The sequence below is a fragment of the Acromyrmex echinatior genome, chromosome 1 (genome assembly GCF_024713525.1).
Source record: "Acromyrmex echinatior isolate Ae372 chromosome 1, ASM2471352v2, whole genome shotgun sequence".
Classification (NCBI taxonomy): Eukaryota; Metazoa; Arthropoda; class Insecta; order Hymenoptera; family Formicidae; genus Acromyrmex; species Acromyrmex echinatior.
In genome coordinates this window covers 22,786,548-22,807,344 of record NC_141852.1, presented here as the reverse complement: position 1 = coordinate 22,807,344, position 20,797 = coordinate 22,786,548, and the positions used below count along the sequence as shown (strand labels likewise).

The 20,797-nt window shown below is 27.8% G+C and overlaps 2 protein-coding genes across 3 annotated transcripts in view; one reads left to right on the top strand and one right to left on the bottom strand.

Moving 5' to 3' along the window:
• Positions 1-20,797, top strand: part of Tk (tachykinin) — a 64,430-nt gene that overhangs the window by 33,203 nt on the left and 10,430 nt on the right. The gene's annotated exons all lie outside the window — the stretch shown is intronic.
• LOC147911077 (uncharacterized) lies at positions 7,656-19,162 on the bottom strand. The gene is made up of 4 exons (XM_087407908.1): positions 13,258-19,162; positions 13,034-13,178; positions 11,349-11,557; positions 7,656-11,172 (listed from the first exon to the last, which is right to left on the bottom strand). Exons 1-4 carry the CDS (start codon positions 13,344-13,346, stop codon positions 11,088-11,090), a joined length of 528 nt encoding a protein of 175 aa, XP_087264034.1. The 5' UTR covers positions 13,347-19,162; the 3' UTR covers positions 7,656-11,087.

Below are 20,797 nucleotides of genomic sequence, written 5' to 3'. Positions count from 1 at the left end.
ATATATATACACGTACATAATATATATAGTTATAACTATAAAAATCAAATTTGTTTGGAGTGTTTTGAGCACCCCATTTTACTTAAAGGTTAAAGAAGTTTTCAAAATGTTTTTAAGTAAACGTCAAAATGAAGAAACGAGAGAGTACATTTGGTTATGAATAGATCGCGAGAGCAGAGTTGATACATATTTACTATTTAAATGGCTAGATCCAGAAGATATGACGCGATCGTATGCGAATATGAAATCGTAGAATCTTGTGAGCATAAATCATTTACAGCAGACGTCTACATATTGCCAACGCACAAATGTCATAATGTTACCTAATGTCTCATCTAACATTATCAGTTATTCGATATTACAGCAATACACTTTTATTTTACTTTCAAGACGCAGTGTCGAAATTTGCAGTCGATTAATCAAATTTTTAAAGATAAATATTTGTGTTGAAACAAACTTTTTGCATTAAAAAGTTTACATACTTTTGCGTTATACTTTTGTCATATATTTAATTGCTATATAATCTTATATGTTTTATAGAGTTTTTAATCGAACAATTTTTTTTAAGAACTTGTTGTATATATTTTTTTTAAGAATTTGTTGTATTTTATACATATTTAATATACAAAAATAACACCTGTTTTATGCAAGCAATTTAATATTTTGTATTGATATATTACTAGTTTTAAATCCTGTTGGTAATTAACTAAAATGAAATCATTTGGTAATAGTATGTTTTAAAAACGATAAAGTGTATTCAACTCTTCACAAATTTAGAAATCAACTTATCCTTATTAAAGAAGCGGTAGTTGAGAATTCTCAGGAAATATTGTTTTATCTTGATATATTCAGTAGAATGCAAGTATTTTGAAGAGAAGATACTGTATAAGGCAATCGAGGAAGAAGTTTGTAGGTTTTTCGTCCATAGTTTCCTCAATTTCTTGTAGCTTTTGTTGCATTTATTTGCAATTGTTGGTCGATTTGTCGAGTTTCTAGCCAGTACGATATCGTACTATTCTCTACCGTTTCATTTCCGAATCAATCCATTTCCGCGTATTGTTTTCTTTCTTGTTTCCATCTATTATTTGTTGAATATTTTTTCATTTCAATTTTTTTCGAAATTATATTTGTATCTCTACTGCTTTATTACTCAATCTAAGCGATAATTTATTGCACCATACGTACTTATTCTTTTAATAATTATGTATAATATTTGTATAATATTTGTATGTTTTTATTAACATACAAGGAGAATTGTTAATGTAATATATATCGATTTTCTTATTTGCTAAAGTTGGAGTGACCTTTTATTTGCGTTTATCCTTAGTTGACATTAGTAAGGAGTAAAACGAAGGCATACGAAGTGAAACAACAAAGTGACAGACTTTTATACGCGTATGTGAGTAAGCACTGACATTGTGCGAAAAGGCATTATATGTAAATAATAATTTGAAAGCAAAAATTCGTTCAAAAAATTTCGTGCAAAAATGCCAAATTATTATCGACGGGAAAAGTGCAGAGCGCATTTACGCTAAAAACGTAAAAAAAAGCGTACAGGGTGCTAGCAGTCTTTTACGATGGAGAAGAGCGTATATGGCACAGTGTATATACAATCTAAAGTATTCGAGATTTTGTGCATTTTCCTTCAAGCATAGATTATTTGGATTAACTTGAACTTAATTATCGTTGGACGAAAATGTCAAAGTAATAAGCATTTTTAGATTATACATAGATGATCGAAATTTTCATATTTTTGCTTCTGAAGAATTTAGACATTTAAATATAAAAAATATAATTTCATTCTTTTTTTTTATTTGGAATAAATCTTGCGTAGAATAATGATTTATCTATTATAGATATTTATTGATATTTAAAATTAAATGGTAAAAAATTGTAAGAATTGATTTAATTGTAATTATAAAATTTTAGTGAAAAATATTAAAAATTAATTAATTTGTGATAAGAATAGTAAAAGAACTTAGTTTATGCAATCTGAAACATGTATTCTCATAATTCAAAAAACTCGCACAGTCTTCTCACAAAGTATTTCATCGTTTACTGCACAAAACATTTTCTATTTATTTATAGATATGTCATATATAATCAAAAGGAAATGTTTTCTCAAGATATGCTTCAGTAGAAGGAAATAATAATGTAAATTGAAGTATATTTTGGCTTTATCGTAAAAATATAAAAAATATGTCGAAACATTTTTCGACAACAATTGAAATATTGTAATTTTCTAGGAGAATTACTACAATAATCCACTTACTAAAATATTTATTAAAATATGATAGAGAGGCAAAATGTTAAATAATATAAAAGTATAAGAGTAGTAAAATTAGGGTATATATAATACCGATATAAATGAAATATATTTTTGAAAATTGAATATATACGATCATTTTTTTCCGAAGAACTGATATTTTATTCTGATTGTGAGTACTATTAGAGATATTTAGAAAGATTCTATCAGAGAATCATCACTTCGGCCGTAAACAATACTTTAGGATCTCACCAGCTATCGATTTTTTTTATACGGAGTGCATCGTATACATATGTATCTGTCACTGTCGATTTTTTATCGTAGTATACCCTTTTCTCTAGTTTCAGGACGAAACACGCAATGTAACACGCAATGCACAGACATATTACCGGGAATCTAATTTATGTAGCGTGACGTGAATTTAAAGTCGCCTATCGTGTTGTACTACTTTGAGATTGATCACACCAATATAACTGAATTTGCTAAAGTAATTACGAATATAAAACATTCCAAATATGCAATTCCAGTTTATTAATATACGTATATGTGTGTGTGTGTGTGTGTGTGTGTGTGTGTGTGTGTGTGTGTGTGTGTGTGTGTGTGTAAACAATTAAATTATTTTATATTAAATAATTGTACAATGCGTATATTTTAATTTTTTAAAGCAAGGAGATATAATTGCATTTAAATCCTGTCAAAGTCTTAATAATAGACTGAAATCTTCGTTTTGTTTTTGCCAAAAATAAAACGATAATCTGTATGTAGTTTTATAGCTACAAAACCTCTTTAGAAGATAGAAAATTGAATACACCTACATGTAAAAGCACGTTCATTCGTTTAACCACCGTTTATATACGAAAAAGTTTGGCGCGATCTCATTAGTGGTTTAACTCTTTTGTGCCAGTCGTTGTCTACTTCGCTTGGATGTTTCCTTTACAAAATCATCGTTACGTGAGACTCTGTGATGGAAAGAACAATGAGAGAAAAGAGAATTAAATACAATACTTTGGAGTAATCGCATTTGAAAATCGATATGTACATTTTTTACTTGTTACAATGATGATGCAAATTATAAATCAAGCCTTATAATTTATGTTGTGATAAGTCACGCTTAATAGAATTTAAGTCAAAAGAACCCAATTTTTAATAGAAATTGTCTAAAAATATTGAATCAGTCTATAATCTTTGCTATCTAGAAAAGAAGCATTATGATATCAAAATAAAGTTATGATATCAAAAAAACGAAGTTTAAAAAATTTTTTAAACGTTTTTGATCAGATTGTAAGATTATATGCAGATTTAATTAAATTTTATTATAATTAATTAAAACCGCTGAGTACAGTGAATTTTTTTTCCCTTATCTTGCATATCTTATTTTGGGTGATATCTTCAAGAAAAAACTTCAGCGTGATATACCTTGATTGCCTCCCTAAAATTGCAACTCTACTAGCTAGACATAAATGTAGCAGTACCTTGAGATTCGTCCCTAGAAAATTCGTTTTACGTTAATGTCCTTGTGAGTCAATTCTTCTGAAGACACCTGTGTACCTATTCGATATCAACGTCAACGTGCTTAAGCTACGCAGATGACATACGATACACATAGAATTTATATGCATATAAATATTATATTTTAAATATATATAAATTCATTAATATTATTCATGGATAATCAGATTGATAGAGATAAAAATTTCGGCAAATTACGTTTGTAAATTTGCATCAGGTAATTGCGCTTATGCCATATTTTTTATTTTAATATTCTTTCGTATATGATGTAACTTTGATGATTTCTGTTAAATATGTACACATACACATATGACAGATATTAAACATATATGTAGATATAAAAATCAACTACTAAAAAATTACACATTTTTATAAAAATGTAAATTATTTAAAATATTATGACATTTATTTGCTTTTCTCTTTCTCTCTTTCTCTCTCTCTCTCTCTCTCTCTCTCTCTCTCTCTCTCTCTCTAAATATGCAGAATATTTATTTAAAAAAAAAATAAGATATGATATTTACTTTTATATTTATAGAAATATTAAATATATTTAAGAAATATTTTTTTTAATTCTTAAATTAAATTTAAAAAGACTCAGTTTTAAGAATTGCATAATCTAACGACACTATAATTATTAAAATAAATAAAGTGATTGTTAAATAATTAATATTATTATTAATATTATTATAAGTTATGTATATAGCTAAGACTTTCTTTTCTGTAAAAAAGATATTTTTCATTAAAAACATAGAAGAGAAAAATACTTATGGCTTTTATTAATTGTAAGTATTTACATATATCTGAACGAAGGGAAAATTAAGTTTAAAGCTTTAGTTAATGTTCTTGGTGAAATGCGTAATGTACTACTTTCTTAAGTATATAAGCAGAGTTAAGAAAAGTCATTTCGATCTATGTCGCATTCACGTTGGAAAAGCTCCGATTTGATTGCTGAGCTTTTCACAAATGATACACTGCCTCTAGTAGTAGGACTGCACAAGCAAATTTCATTTCGTTTTAGATAGTAGATGTTTGTTAACATTTGCTTTTTCGTATTCGAGAGGAGAAATTGCGTACATACCTACGTACTTATGTGGGAGATATTACGTAAAAAAATCTTGCAATTGTTAGTGAATCATTTTAACTGTCTACTTTATTTTACTTTATTTAATAAAAAAGAAGACTATTGCGTACATATTCACATTGTTTTACATACACATATAATAAATATTTTCCATAATAATATAAATTTTACATTCTCTTTATAAAACCTCTATAAAAAAGTTTCTTCACAAAAAATAACTGTGTTTTAAATTAATTACTTTTACAAATCTGTTTATTTCTCAAAATAAAGGAAATGTAAAAAAATTATCACTATACATATTTAAATATTCTATTCATACGTTATGTGATAAAACGGTGAACTAAAAATTTAATGTCTACGGTAACATAATATTATATTAATAAATATTATATTAATAAATATTATATTAATAATTTAATGTATTTTAAATGTGCCACGATACAATTCAATAAATATTTACAAAGAAAAAGTATATTAATCTATTGATTATATATTATATATTACACGATGCGACTGTAATATATTGCATATTACACGACAAATATATTTTTTATTTAGATCTTATATCCAATTTTTGTGGACCAAAGATTTATTAGTAAAAAATATTAGGTTTTTTAAATAAAGAATTGTGTGAAGCGTATAATTTATCCTTTAAAATAATTTTCTCTTATATGTTAAGCTATTTTACATCGATCGATTCAATTTATGCATACAACTGTCTGAGTAGGTAAAATGAAAAATTTACGAACGGCGTGAAAGTGTATCCATACTATCTCCATTAACGCAATTGCTCCGTGTGATTGCAACCGGAGCAAATTCATCTTCGAATGGATGAAATTGATTGAAGCCACCGCTGATTCAGCCGTAATCGGCAGAACAGCTATATCCTTCATCGATTTCCCATGAAGGATCTTCTGGCGTCAAACTTGGCATCCACGTTGGGCTTATAAATTTTTGCACATACGTTACGCTATAGCGAAATCCCGTATCGGCATTGCCCTTCACACGACAACGAATATTCGACGATCTTTTGTAGAGCGTCAAAGGTGGACCGTTTTCTCCTCGCGGCGGATAAATAAAAATCTTCTCCGGATTCGCTCCGTAACTGTGCTTTCCAAGCCCTAGACAAGCATGATTCGCTAACCGTTCTCCCTCGGTAGATCTTGCTCTTTGAGTGAATCTCTCGGTGCTAAACTCGGATTGATTTTGTTCGTCGCTATCACCGTGAACATATTCTTGCGTATTGGTTAGTTTGCGACTGGTGGATTTCGATGATTTATGGAATATGTCTTGATTTACCGCCTTTACTCTCTCGCAGAAAGACTCGAGTTTCTTTACCGGATCCTTTTCGTCGTGAGAAGTAGATGACGAGCAGGAGCAGCAACAACAATTGTAGACCGTATCAGATATCCTGCGCGATGAATCACTGTCGTTTCTTTTTGCATTCTCGTCATTTTCGATGCAGGTACAAGAACCAGTTAAACACACTGGAGGATCGTGGAAAGACTCCTTACATTCACATGTGGATTCTGCTGCATCGTACCTTAATTCTGAAGAATCCCCCGACACAGGTTTTCTTGTCACAAAAGAGAATTCCTTATTCTTAGGATATCTCGTGGAAATCTTGTTTTGTAACATCGTCCGCATTGCCATCGAGTTTCCCTGGTTACGCTTTAAATCATTGCTCGATTTCTTATACTCCCGAACCACTTCGTTCGAGTCACGGCGCGCTTGATAGCCTGGAAATGATACGTGCGGCTTTAAATATTTCACGTCGATCGCATCGTCGTAAGTATTCCTCGCATCGTCGAAGACGTCAAATGCATAATTATACTCTTCATTCTGCGAATCTTCTGCCATCGATAAGTTGAACTCAGATTCTCCTTTATCGTTATATTGTGACTGTACTGATTCGGACAATGTTCTGCGAAGTGTTGTGTAATTGATTCGTTTGTTCATTGTATTCGGTCGACTTTCATATTGTGGTCGAATGAAATCGTTTACATTTTCTGAGCAACAGTATCTCAAGTAGCCCATCGTCTCATCTTGCTCGGCGTTTTCGCAAGAGCAGTCGAGCCACTGCTTATCTTCATGGGTGCGTTCCACTTGGCACAGCTTCCCGGATTCTTTTAAGAGGCCGGGCCTGTGATAACACGACGACTCTCGTTCTCCTAAAACGTTTGGCTTTCGTCGCCGTTGATTTATGTTGTTCTTACTTTTCGTCTCTCGCTGGTAACTCCTATCAATCGATGCTCCTATAATGGAGTTGAACGCTTTCGGCGGAGGTTCCATTTCATTCACCCATTGCGAAGTTTGCCTTTGCAGTAACGAACTTCTTTCGGGCAGTCTCGCTGATTCCGTCAACCTGTTGGATCGCGAACTCAAATCCCAAGCAGTCAGTTGTCTGGATTTCCTTACAGGATACTTCGAAGTATAATATCTATTATAGTCTCCATTCTGCAATGAAGCCTGATAAGAGAAGGCCATATCTCGGTAGGAATAAGTTTTATTAAGTGGTTGTTGATTTACAAAGTCGCTGATGTCACTTTCTTTATTTAATTTTCTTATCCGTATTTCTCTTTCCTGTTTGCGGTCATTATAACGAGAATTTCTTTCTGTCGTTTTCTCATTAGATGTAATACTTGGATAACTTTTGTAAGTTGAGTCGTCAAGTTTTTTCCTGCGCAATTTAAACGTATGAACTTTTGCAGATTTTCTCTCGCTAATTTTTGATTTGTTATTTCCGGAATTATGAATAGCGTCCTGAGACCGGTTTTCGATAACTTCGAGGTTGGACATTTTTGTAACTGTTGGCCACTCTTTATGATTCTCTCTGGAATACCAACTATGGAATGTAGGTAAAGTTGCTTGATATTTGTAGGAATTTTTTGGTAAATTTGAATGTTGATAGGCAGATTTAGTGAAAGTATTTAGGTCTTTTCTTGAATTTTCTCGAGTAAAATCAGGATTGCTGCGAAAATGAGATTCTCGCGCCGAACAGCAATAATTGCAAGCATTCGTTATATTATGGTTGGACGATTGTTTTGTCTTCCTTTTTAAAGTTATATTTTTATTTTTTCTCGTTACTCTAGGTTTGACTTTTTTTAATGATTTAAATCGTGTACCTGAACACCTTACGCTGCAATTACTGGACTTTTTTGTACAGGCATAATCTTCGTCACCACTATTCATCTCGAGGCGACAATTTTGTTCAACGTCCTTAATGTAATTCAATATATCTTCATTTTTCAGCCTCTCAAGATGTTTGGTCTTGATGCACTTTTCGTAATTTTCAAACCACTGAATATCCTCCCGATCGTCATTACCAGGATAATCTATTTTCCCATTTTTCGACATTATGTCATATGTGACTCAGAATATAACCTCGGTATAGTGACGTACGTTTATAAATCTCTCGAGGCAGCGAGCGATGTATCATGTTCCTTCGCATCGCGATTTGGATGCACCTTGTTTATTGGCATGTCAGTGCTGATGTTGGTCGCACGCAAAACCCAGGAATCCGCGACAGCGTGTGAGCTAAGCTGTGAATATGGATACAGAAGTACGATCGATATTTTTCGAAATTTAATATAAATCTACATGATTCATGTAAATTCACAAGATTTCTCTTCTTGAGATGTTTTGTATAATACAAGAAAATATGCGTAAGCCAAGAATCTGATTTAAATGTAAATCTAAATGTAAATGTAAGTATTAGCATAAATTTATATTTTTACAGTTCACACAAAACACGTGATATAAATAAAAAAATATATACGCTTTAAAAAATTTAATATAAGATTTTTATTAATTTGACTTCCGCTGATTGTATGTCCGATTTTATCCAAGCAAATACATATTAAAATACATAGTAAAATAATATTTCCTATTGGAAGTTCTATGTGCATACAGAATTTCGAAATATATATTTTGTTCTTTGAAATCTACAAACAACGAGTTCTTTGTTATCTTGATAATAAAAAAATATCTCGTTTTAAAATGCAGATGATTATTTCTGTAATGTTTTTCAAACAAAATAATAAAAATATATAGCGGAACAATACGTCCCTCTTTTGAAATTTCTTTCTACTCGGATAATCACATGTTAGTGGCATTTCTATATTTAAATAATTCCAAAAATGAAATTATACTAATGTTAATCCTATAATGTAACTTTTTATGTTTTACCAAGACTTGCAAATTTTTTTTTTGTTAAGACAAAACGTTAGAGAAATGTTGGATGCATTTTTACTAGCTAAAGAAGTCAACATAGACAACCAGATTGCAGCGTGGCAATTTTTATTAGCATGTTTGTGCATTAGCATGCACCGCTTGTTTTAATATCGCGTTCCCAGTTTTCTCTTTTACGCGGTTTTTCTGGCCAGCAGAAGTAATATGAAGTAATAAATAAGTAACATACGAATGAAAATAAACATCAATCCTGGGGTCTGCAGTACTTTATATAACGTTAAAAGTGATGCGAAGTTACTAATTTCTATTAATGTTTCTATATTTTATCTTTTATATAGCATTTATTAATTGCTTTTGTTTACATTTTAAAATATGTATATATTTTGTAGAAGTTTGATGAAGCGTTTTTTGTCACTAAAAATATTAATCCAATTTAATGGATGATTGATTTACTTTTATTTAACTAACGGACAATTTATTTACGTTGATACAGATATATTTGGATTTCCATGTATACAGAGTGTCCCAGGAGGAAAAGTCAATATTTTAGGTATCGGTCATTAAACAAAAATGTTTATTTACGTATGCTCTATTCCAAATAGTTTCCGAAATAGTTGGAACGGTAAAATTTTGTTTAAATGTATCACTTGGAGAATGAATTATTAAAAGAAGTACATAGTGTTTCTCTTTTTAACAATAATTTTGCAACTGTGCATTCAATTTCAGAAACCGTTCTGAGTATGATACACGTTCATATGAATATTTTTGCTTAAAATAACCGATATTTTCCAAAATATTGACCTCATGGGATACTTTGTATAAACAAAGTTGTGAATTGAAAAATACAGGAGAACACAAATATTAGAGTAATTATAGATATAATGTAAAATTTTTAATTGGAATTTATTAATTTTTAGTGTTAAATAGTTGGTATTATATGTTACAGAGCAGAAAGCATAGATGATGATATCATCAAAATATGTAAGAATTATACTTTACTGTGTTTTCAAATATGCTTGTATACATTAACCAAATATTTTAAATTGATAGATAAGAGTTTGAATAATTAACTGCAAAGTGAGTTTACATATTTCTAGATTTGTAGATTATACATTAAAATTATTAATTTTATATTTTATAATTTGCGTGTTTTCTGTTAGTTTTTTAATTAAAATTACATAAATATCAAATATATATTAAATAAAAATAAATATCAAATATATTGTTAATTGCTGCATCACTTTTTGGCATCTTTTAATTGGCTTGGTTTTTCCTAATTGGAAATATTTGATGCTAGGAATTTATAATTTGAGATATAAAATGAATAGTATTGTATAAATTTGTTTTTCATATGTTCCAAACAGATAATACAGTTTTTATAACTGGTTAAAAAATTGAAGGAAAAATATGTAAAACACAATTTAAAGTCCATACAATATGAGAGCCAATTTAGTTAAGTTGATCATCAGGATTGTTTAATCAAGCTCTGCTTTTTCAATTACAAAAGTAAATTTTTCCTGTTGCCAATATTAATTACATTTAGAATTTTTTTTTTTAATAACATTTCATTATATCATTTTATTTTATATTAGATTATAGAATTTTAAATAATACGATGACTCGTTACAGCCAAAATCATTGATTTTTAGCATCAATTAGTTTATTTTACAGCAACGGAAGTGATATTTTATAATATTGTGATTATTTCTATGAAAAACGAAAATAACAAAGCCGAAAATTTTAGAAAATAATAATCTGATTGATATTTTTTATAAATGGCAAAATTGTTGGTAAATATTTTATATATACGTTATAAATATGCGATTAAGTTATTACAATAAAACTGTTGATGTTTCCGACAAAAGTATACATAGCATCTGTTAGTATTATATTTTTACAGTTTTTAAAATATCTGAAATTCTTTCTGATATTTTATTAGAAGAAGTTACAAGAAATGGAGAGTTACAAGAACTAAATTTGTATTGTACAAGGACAAAGACATTTATTTAATTTTTCTTATGTTTACAAAAACACCAGTTATTATCTATTCATGAAATTGCGTCTTCGCTTTAAAATGCTCGTTCTTCTCTTTTGTTGAATATCCACTTCGGTATTGTAACAAGGTCTGCAATGATATAAGATTTAATTCAATTTTAAGTTGTACTGATTTATTTACTATTGCAAGAAGTGTTTTTTGATAGAGGAAATAATTGAGAGATGAAATAATTTAAAGAAGTTTTCATTTTTTAAACTGAAATTAAAAATAGCTTATTAAAATTTTGAAATAATTGTTATTTTAACTGTAATTCCGTTCTCATGTCAATGATGGTTTCTTGTAATCGCTCAATAATCGAACGCCAGAGTATCACAGGACTGTTATCAACGACATCTTTTTTATCCTCATGTCCAAACCACGTAATAGTAAAAATTATTATCACTATTATAATTCCTTGTAACGCTAACAGCCACTGATTACGGAGCACATTCCTCCAATATTCACTCGCTTTGATCTGTTCATTATACATCATATATTATAAAATACAAAAATATATATGTCTATATTTATATATTATTTTTTCAACCCCATTGTACAAAACGTTTCTAGTTGAATATATTTTTAATTACACAATTTATAAAAAATTATGTTTTATTTTATTTGAATTTATTCATAATTTAATCTCGAAGACTCGTAGATTCGTAATTGGATTAAACTAAACAATTACAAAATCATATTTTTAGTTAATTCTAGTAAAAGTAAATTCTATTTTCTATTGGTTCTTTCTAATACGAAAATAAGAAACTTTTATCAAATTAATGATAAAAATTAATTCTTTAAAGGATGTCTATTGATTAGGATGTTCTATATATAGTCCTTCATTTTTAAGTTAATTGGCTGTTAAGAAAACTTTTTGTAACATATATAAGACCTTTTCTTTGCTACACAGATCTATCTCAGATAATAAGTGATTATCGAAATACAGACTAAAAAAGGTTTATTTTTCATTATAGTAAGCACTCTCGGGCAAAAACAAACGGGCTACATAAACGTTTTTTATCTTCAGAATTTTTGGAAGCGTTCAGAGGATTCAGAGCGTCATTGAACCCGAAAGTTTAAAAGCCTCTTATTAGTTATTGTACGTAGGAGTGTGTGAAATTTCGTAGAAATCGCAGCACGACGACAATGTGTCCTAGGAATTTTGTTTATTGAGTTTCTCGGCAGCCTTTCAGTTGCTCGGCTGTCGTTAAAACTTTTAAGCCCGTTCAACACACTTCCATGTGACGGTAAATCATTACCCGCAAACTGTATAAAATTCGTTCTTTGTACTAGTAAGTTCTTTTTTTTCCCCATTTATCATAGAAATGAAATATTCTGATATGCAGCAGTGGATTTGCGTCACATATGTGTATTGGATCTTTCAGATAATAATAGAATATGAATGAATGAGAAGTATTGTTTCAATGTTATTAATTTATTTTATATGTTAATGCAATAGAGTTGAATAATTTGTCGGTAATATTGAAACGTTTTAACATAAAAAATGTGAAACATGCAATATAAAATATTAAAAACAAATAATTTCAATATTTCTTCTTTTGTTATCAATTTATTATGACAGAACATATTTGTCTTTATAAGAAAATGAACACGTTTTATTGAAAGTTCGTCAATAAATTTTAACAATAAAAGTGACATTGATAATTTTTTAACATTAATACATCTTTTTAATGTTAAATCACGTGTGCGAGAATAGGGTATTAATTAAAAATTGACTGCAAAAGATTATTTTGAACGAATATTGAATCTGGATAATCTTATACTTTTTGCAAAAGCTTTTACGGTTTTATTAATACTATTAATTAAATACGATTATTAATACTATTAATATACATATATTAAAGTCTAATGTTGATAAAGAGCTTCGGAGATACGATAAAGCAATAAATTAAAAAGAAAATTACGAACAAATTGCAGCGAACGGAGTAACCTTTAATTTACTCTTGTAAGAGTCTCCATTTCTTTGTACTTCCAGGTTATTTATACTTTTATTGTCGAAATCGCCACCTTTGGGATTTACTCGTAATTTTAAAGCTTTTGAAGTATAACTATCCGATTTGTTAAATTTTGCTATACTGAAAAAGATAATTATTATTTCTAAAGTTTATTTAAATAACGAATATAAAAACGTTGTTATATAAATAATGGTTTTACGTAATAATATGTGAATTCGAGTAATTCTTGAATGTTTTTCTTTTTGGCCTGTGAAATATATCAAACGGCGAAGTTACGAATTTTACCATACTTATAAACAAAAAATTTGGCAAAGACGAGAAATAAATTAAAATTACTAAATATTTAATCTATACGCTATCGATTTATTTTTATTATCGATACTATGAGAAAACTTCATGAAGTTAAAATTAACAGTGCCTGTTGAATATAATATATTCATATAATTGATTTCCTTATTTTCTAAGTTTTATATTAATTTATTACAAAAAGAGAGTTATTATTTAATTTAGTTTTGTAAAAGAATATAATTATACAAATAGATACGATTGTTAAATTTACAACTGTTCTTACACGCAAAAATTGAAGCCTCAAATAACAATCAATACAATGTTGCTTATAAGATGATTACCATCTATTCTGATTAAACTGGGCAGCTATCATGTAACCTCTACGGGTTCCGACTGGTGAGTTTCCGATGGCACTATTGCATATGCCTTGTCACGGATCTCGTTTGAAATCAGCCTATCATCGTTACGAAACAGAACAAATGATTAAACAAGGCTGTTATCACAGCGTGGAAGCTTTCCGATCGGAAAACGGTAATCTCGGAAACGACATTTTCCTCATCTTCAAAGTATCGAGAAACTTAAACCTTTCTCAGATATAGTGTACGATATTTCTAATTTATTTCTTCGCGTTTTTCCTTTCCTTGCGTTTATGTTAAAATTTTTTCGCTCTCTCGCACCACTTTAATCGAACTCTTTTAGAGCAATTTATTGCTTTTTATATGTAATACGAGGTTTTTAAATTTAATAGAAATTAATTATATATTTTTTGATAAAATATGTTTGCATTCTTTTTGTTATAAATTTGTAAAACTTATCACAAGTTTTACAAAGTTGTTCTTGATTATCAATTCGCAACAATTTCTTAATTCGCAATTAATTTCTAGTTAATTTTAAATAATTTAAAATTACTTTTTTAAATATCAATGTTAAAAAAGATATAAATTATTCTTAATTGGAAATCTTCAAATGTACGTTGTGTAATACTAGCGCAATCCACATGTTAGATTCATTTCCTCAAGGATTAGTAGCCATTTTATCATATCCGACAATTAACCAGCGTCATTTATAATCTTCTACCAGAGTATTAAAGTATAACACTGGTATTAGCTATAGTTATTAATGTATCGCTATATTATTGTTGGTTTCTATACAATAGCGGTTTGCAACATAATGCACATTATCTCGATCTAATATATATATAATATATATATATTATATAGGATCTAACCCTTGTGTACAGTTTATCGAAAATAATCGAATTTATTATGTATAGAGTTAAGCATAACATAGCTTAAATACAATACAGTGTAACAATAAAACCTTTTATAAAATTAGGTTACATTCCGTTATTCGTTTAGAGTATTGAAATTTTATAGTTTCATGTTTTACAATTCTATAAATTTTTAATACAGCAATTAACTAACAATTTTTAATACAATAAATATATTTGAATACATGTATATATGTATACAATATGTATAGAATACATGTATATTATATAGAACACATGTATATTATATAGAACCTTAATGTTAACTGTAATGTTAAGATTACAATATAATTATGTTACAATATAATATACGATTTACTGTAATGTTTTTATAAATAATACTGTAATGTTTTTGTTGCACATAATTTCCTATATTATATGTATGTTATATTTTAATTAAAGTAGTGATCCATTAATAACATCCATTCAAATTTTTAAATTCATCAATTACAATTTTGCGCAAATGCAACTTTGCTTCGTAAAAGCTGCATTTACGCATAATATTATTAATAAATCGATAAATTAAAAGAGTTGTCTGTAATAATATGAAATCATCAAAAATAATAGTTAACAATCTCTGAATTGTTTTGTGTATTAAAAAACACTTTAATAATATTTACTTGTGATAAATTTTACAAAACATGATGTATAAATAAAATTTATTAATCGTATTTGTTCTTAAAAGATATTCTCGATAATTCGTGATTAATACACAATTCAGTTTTTATTTTAATTCCTATTTGTTAAATTACTAATAAAAATTATTAAATCCATTTATTTTCAAATCAAACACATATAAAGCGCAGATGATGATTTTAATTACTAACTGCTTTTTATTATTGTTATTTTTTATTACTAACGATTTTTATTATTAACTGTCAATTGACTGGTCTTTATCAATTTTAATATTTATTATTATAACGTTATCACAAGTAAAAATACATTTTTTGAAATTATATCATTAAATTAATAACAATAATTTATATACTTTATGAATTTTGTTTGTTGTCATTGTTAAATGATAAATGTAGATATATAACATTTAAAGATATTTATAACATTTAAAGATATTTTGTTAAATATGGTAAAAATATTAATTTTTGACATATATACTCCTGTTTATTTAATATTTTTGTTTCGTTCCCAAAAAGGTTATTTTATTTTAATAATTTTATATCATTAATCGATCTAACATTTATTTGAAAAATAAAATTAGATCGCGCCAACGTTTCGACATAACGCGCACAATGTGCGTAATGAGCTTCGGAATGAGTATAACGTTGGAGGAAAAGGTCATCCTTAACTCTCTGGCGACGTGGGCAGAAATCCCAGAGGAAGGGGCATAAGATTGATTACAGGTGTGAGAAAGGTGTGAGAAACGAGTCGGAACGATGTGCTGGTTTAGCTGTTTTTGTATTAAGCGAGCACTGCATTGACGCATACTCATCCAGTATACAAGTTGATACTTACTCGATGTCGCATAGTGTGATTACTTACATTCCATTTTTGCGAGATATGGAGGTAAAGTCACGATTTGTCTTGCATCTTTAGAAAAAAGAAAAAAGTATTTTAGTTTTTCAAATTACAATAATTTTTTCACTAATAACTTTAGATTATATATATATATATTTATATATATATATATAAATTTATAACTGTGATTATAAAAATTTCTAATAAAAAATATTCTTTTTCTTTTCTATTAATCTAATTATATCTTTTAACATTTGTTTAATAACAAATATTCTTTAATTAATTTTCTTTATTAACTTTTTAATTGAAATATGATTATAAGTTATAATTTTTTATCGACTTTCTTATAAAAAAAAATTAATATTAAATTTATCAAAATGACTGAAGGGAATGCTGATTATCTCTTTAATCGTATCGTAATCATACAACATGCAACAGTTACAACTAAATGACTAAATTTTATAAACTTTATCAATTTAATCGTTCGTATACATCCTACGTGCCAACTGTTTACATTGCAGTAATGTTTGCATAAAGCATTTCATTCGTATTCATGAATGGAAATCGGATTATACTTCCCCCCCTTCCCCCTTTCGAGTATCGTGCGATAGGTCTTCGGATATTTTATATAACAAATAATTTAGTGACTAATAAAATAATGGAAATGCTATAAATATAAAAAGTTGCAGCAATTACGTAATTCTTATTATTACAGTAATAAAATAATCTTTCACATTTCAAAGTACTCTATCAATAATAAATACAGCTTAACATAAATAATAATTAAACGTAAATTAAATTAATATGTAAAAATTAGAAAGCAGTAATAAACGAATAAACATCAATAAATTATAAACTTTTATAGAAAGTAAAAATTATTTATCCTTATTCGGGAAATCGTTGCAACTTTTGATACAAATCCTTGAGTTATCAGAGGGCTAATTTTTTAGGGTCTTAGGACTCAAAATATTTTGAGAAGCACTCAACGTGCGGAGTGTATTTCAGTTCAAGTGTCAAGATATAAGATCCAGTAAAAGATTGATTTTCCGATGAATATCTCGACATATGTCATCTCCAGCAAGAATGTAACATATCCTCTTGAAATATGTCATAAGTCGACCGTATTGCAGACTCTTTTCTTCGAGAGAATATTACATATTTGTATGGGAGTGTCATCTATATGTAGAGGAACTATTGTATCCAACTCTGGAAATGATCGAAATGTAAATATTTGGTCAATCGGATGTCTTGAGCACAATTTGCATTTTGTAGAAAAAAACAAAAGATATAAATAAATAAATTAAATTAAAAGGGAAAAAATAAAATAATAAATATTATCAGCATATTTGCAAATACAAAATCGTAATAGTTAACATATTATTTCGAATACATAATAGTTAACACATTACATGTCCAATGTAACAAAAGTTATGGAAATTGGATCAATTACATTAATAATTACATTGCAAATTGATAATTCATAGATACAACTAATAAAATAGATAAAATAACTAATAAATAGGTGTTTCTTTCGATTATCTCTATGAAGAGCAATTATGTCAGAGTGAAAATTACTATTTGATAAATTACTTTATTTTTACATAATATTTATATAATATTTAATTAGCTTTAAAAATAATAAATGCAGTTAATATAGTCTATTTAAAAATATTTAAAAAATTTTTATAATTAAATTTCTTAGAGCTTCTTTATCATCAGATTTCAATCCTAAAAGCAATCATGATTGCGGAATTTCTGTTATATCCAGAATAGTACAACATTGTGTTTGACTATCAGAGTTACTTCATATATATGAAACTATTCAACAAGTTTCTTACCATTATCGAATCACGTTCCAGCAATGGATGAATTGTTCACAGGAAAGCTTTGTTCTCATGAGAATATATACCGAGTATCAACACGCTGCCTCTTCTCTTCCTACATCTTTCGAAAGACAATGAATGAGAAAGTAGTATAAATCGCGTATTACTATATTAATTACTTACTATTTATTACTATTAATTGTGTCATACTATTTTGTCACACTTACGCATGAATTACATATATATTCTTATGTACATATTATATAACATATATGCATAATTGCAATTATGATTTTTATTTTTATTTATAAAAAATATATTTTAAATAATTAATTACTTAAGTTTAAATAATTCAATACTTTAATTATTTTTCATTTTGTACAATATTTTCAGACATAAGATTTGCAGATATATAAATTATAAGTGTATATAGTAGACTTTGAAAGAAAATCTAAAAAAATTCTTTTTAAAAAAATCTTTGATCGCAAAATAATAATATGAAATAACATAAAAAATTGACACGCAGATTATTATCTATACCTTTTTTGTTATAATATAATTTTAAAATAAATAGAAGGTATCAGTTTTTGATTAAAAATTATATTCTAATTTCTGCGAATTATATTCTAAAAGCATTACCGCACGCGAATATTTATTATTATTATTGTTATTATTATAAACTTATTCTGTATTCTTATAACAAAATCAGTCACAATTCATCCATTTGAAAACACAATTCATGAAATTAATGTGTTTTCAATTCATCCAATTTATAGCAATACTAGTTATTAAAAAAGATTTTCTCTTTATGTTATTATATCTTTATAACACATTTTTAAATTGTTATTGCGATGAAAAGCACATATTCGTAAAGGAAAAATGTTATTATATTTATTAAGAAACTTTTCGTCTGGTTATCTGTCTGGTTAGATTTTCAAAATTTAATTTTCGTTTCAATGGTAATACGCTTCCTAGATACGCATGATTTTGCTTTCATTCATATTCGTGACACACCTCGAAAGATTCTGCTTCCTATACTTTATGTTTGTTCGATAGCTCGCGTCCTCCAAAACTTCTAATATTTGAATAATAAAGTTAGCAAAGTCAATCAAACTGCTTCCGACAGTATTGGAAACTACATATCCCTAGCGATTAAGTAATACAGAAATTGCCAGCAATGCATGCCCACGTACATTGAATCTTGTTGAGAAACACTTAATTTTCTTTATAATGTTTTTAAAATAACATTTTAATGTTTAATTAAATTACAAATTGCAATGAAACCTCTCAATATATTGTTCGTTTTAAAGATGTAATTTTACTGTACTTTGTATATCGATCCTCCGATCCTTATTCGATATTCGATCAAAGTTATAAGATTTTTTTGCTTATAATCGAGACTCATTAGTTTCTACAATCAGCTTTTAATTTGCTTTACTGAGTACAGCATTTACGATAATTGCCTGATTTAAATAAAAATTGAAATCATTGCAAGAAAAATTGCGGAGGATGTTTAATAACGAATATTTTATTATAGAAGCAGATATTGTCAATTAGACAATTTATTGATATTTTTCTAAATCCGAATGTTCTTTTGATCCAATTAAAAAGAAATGAATTTGTGATGATGTGGATATTACTTTTAACTCCATTGTACATATATACATAAAAAAATGGAGTACTACGCAAACAGAATAGTAATGTTAATTTTTAATGTACGTGTAATACGCATAATATCCATAATAGAGTAGATATAAAACTGACAAAGAATAGTTATTTGATTGAAAAAAATCTGCGCTATACAACATAAAATCATTTTTCTTTTTTTACACCTTCTCATGTGCAATGACCGAAGCAGGCATGTGCGTAGGCGAACAAAGAACAAAGTCCTCTTCTTATATAAAGAAAAAATTTATTTAATGACATATAATTTTTATTATATTATTTTTACGTCACTGTCATATTTCTACACCTTTTTAAACATATATATATATATATATATATATATATATATATATATATGTGTATGTGCGTGTGTGTGTGTGTGTGTGTGTGTGTGTGTGTGTGTGTGTGTGTGTATATATACATTATATAGTATATATATAAATTAAAATACTATTGCAAAAAGTTTTATTATAAATAATTTTATTAATTTATTAATGAAATAAGAAACTATATGTATTATTATTATTGCCACATATTTTCCATTCTAACTGTTATTCTTAACTTTTGTGAATTATATTTTTCTTACATAGAATAAAATATGTCATTTTCTTTAAATTAAAATACTGGCTTATTAAAAAGTATTAAGACATATCTCTGATATGAACTATGGTTCTTGTAAATATAACAAGAAAACTAGAACACGCGATTCACAATGCGGATTACTAGGCAAATTTTGGTATGCATGTTTTATATTATGTACTACGCCACACTACTTTGAAGAGATAAATATACCTTTACAGAAATTATAGAGGAACTCTTTTGTCTAAGTGATTTTTTGTAGCAAGTTTTTTATGCATTGTTTCGATTCATATTAATTTTTCTATTGATCTCTCTCTCTCTCTCTCTCTCTCTCTCTCTCTCTCTCTCTCAGAATAAAAATTCATCGTTCAAGTAAAACGCCCTTGTGTTTGGTATAGATTATACATACACATGTATTAATCAATGTATACTAGGTCTTTCTACGCTATATATGATACAAACGTCAATGTTCGCCGTGTTTTAAAGGTCAATAGAGTTTTAAAGTAAACATTCGCGCACTTTACTCATTTTATTAAAACTTTTGTTAAGTATGTCAACATTAATCATTGAATATCGTTATCTTTAGTGATGTAATAAATCTTTCATTTAGAAGAGCATAAGTTATAGATTATAATATATTT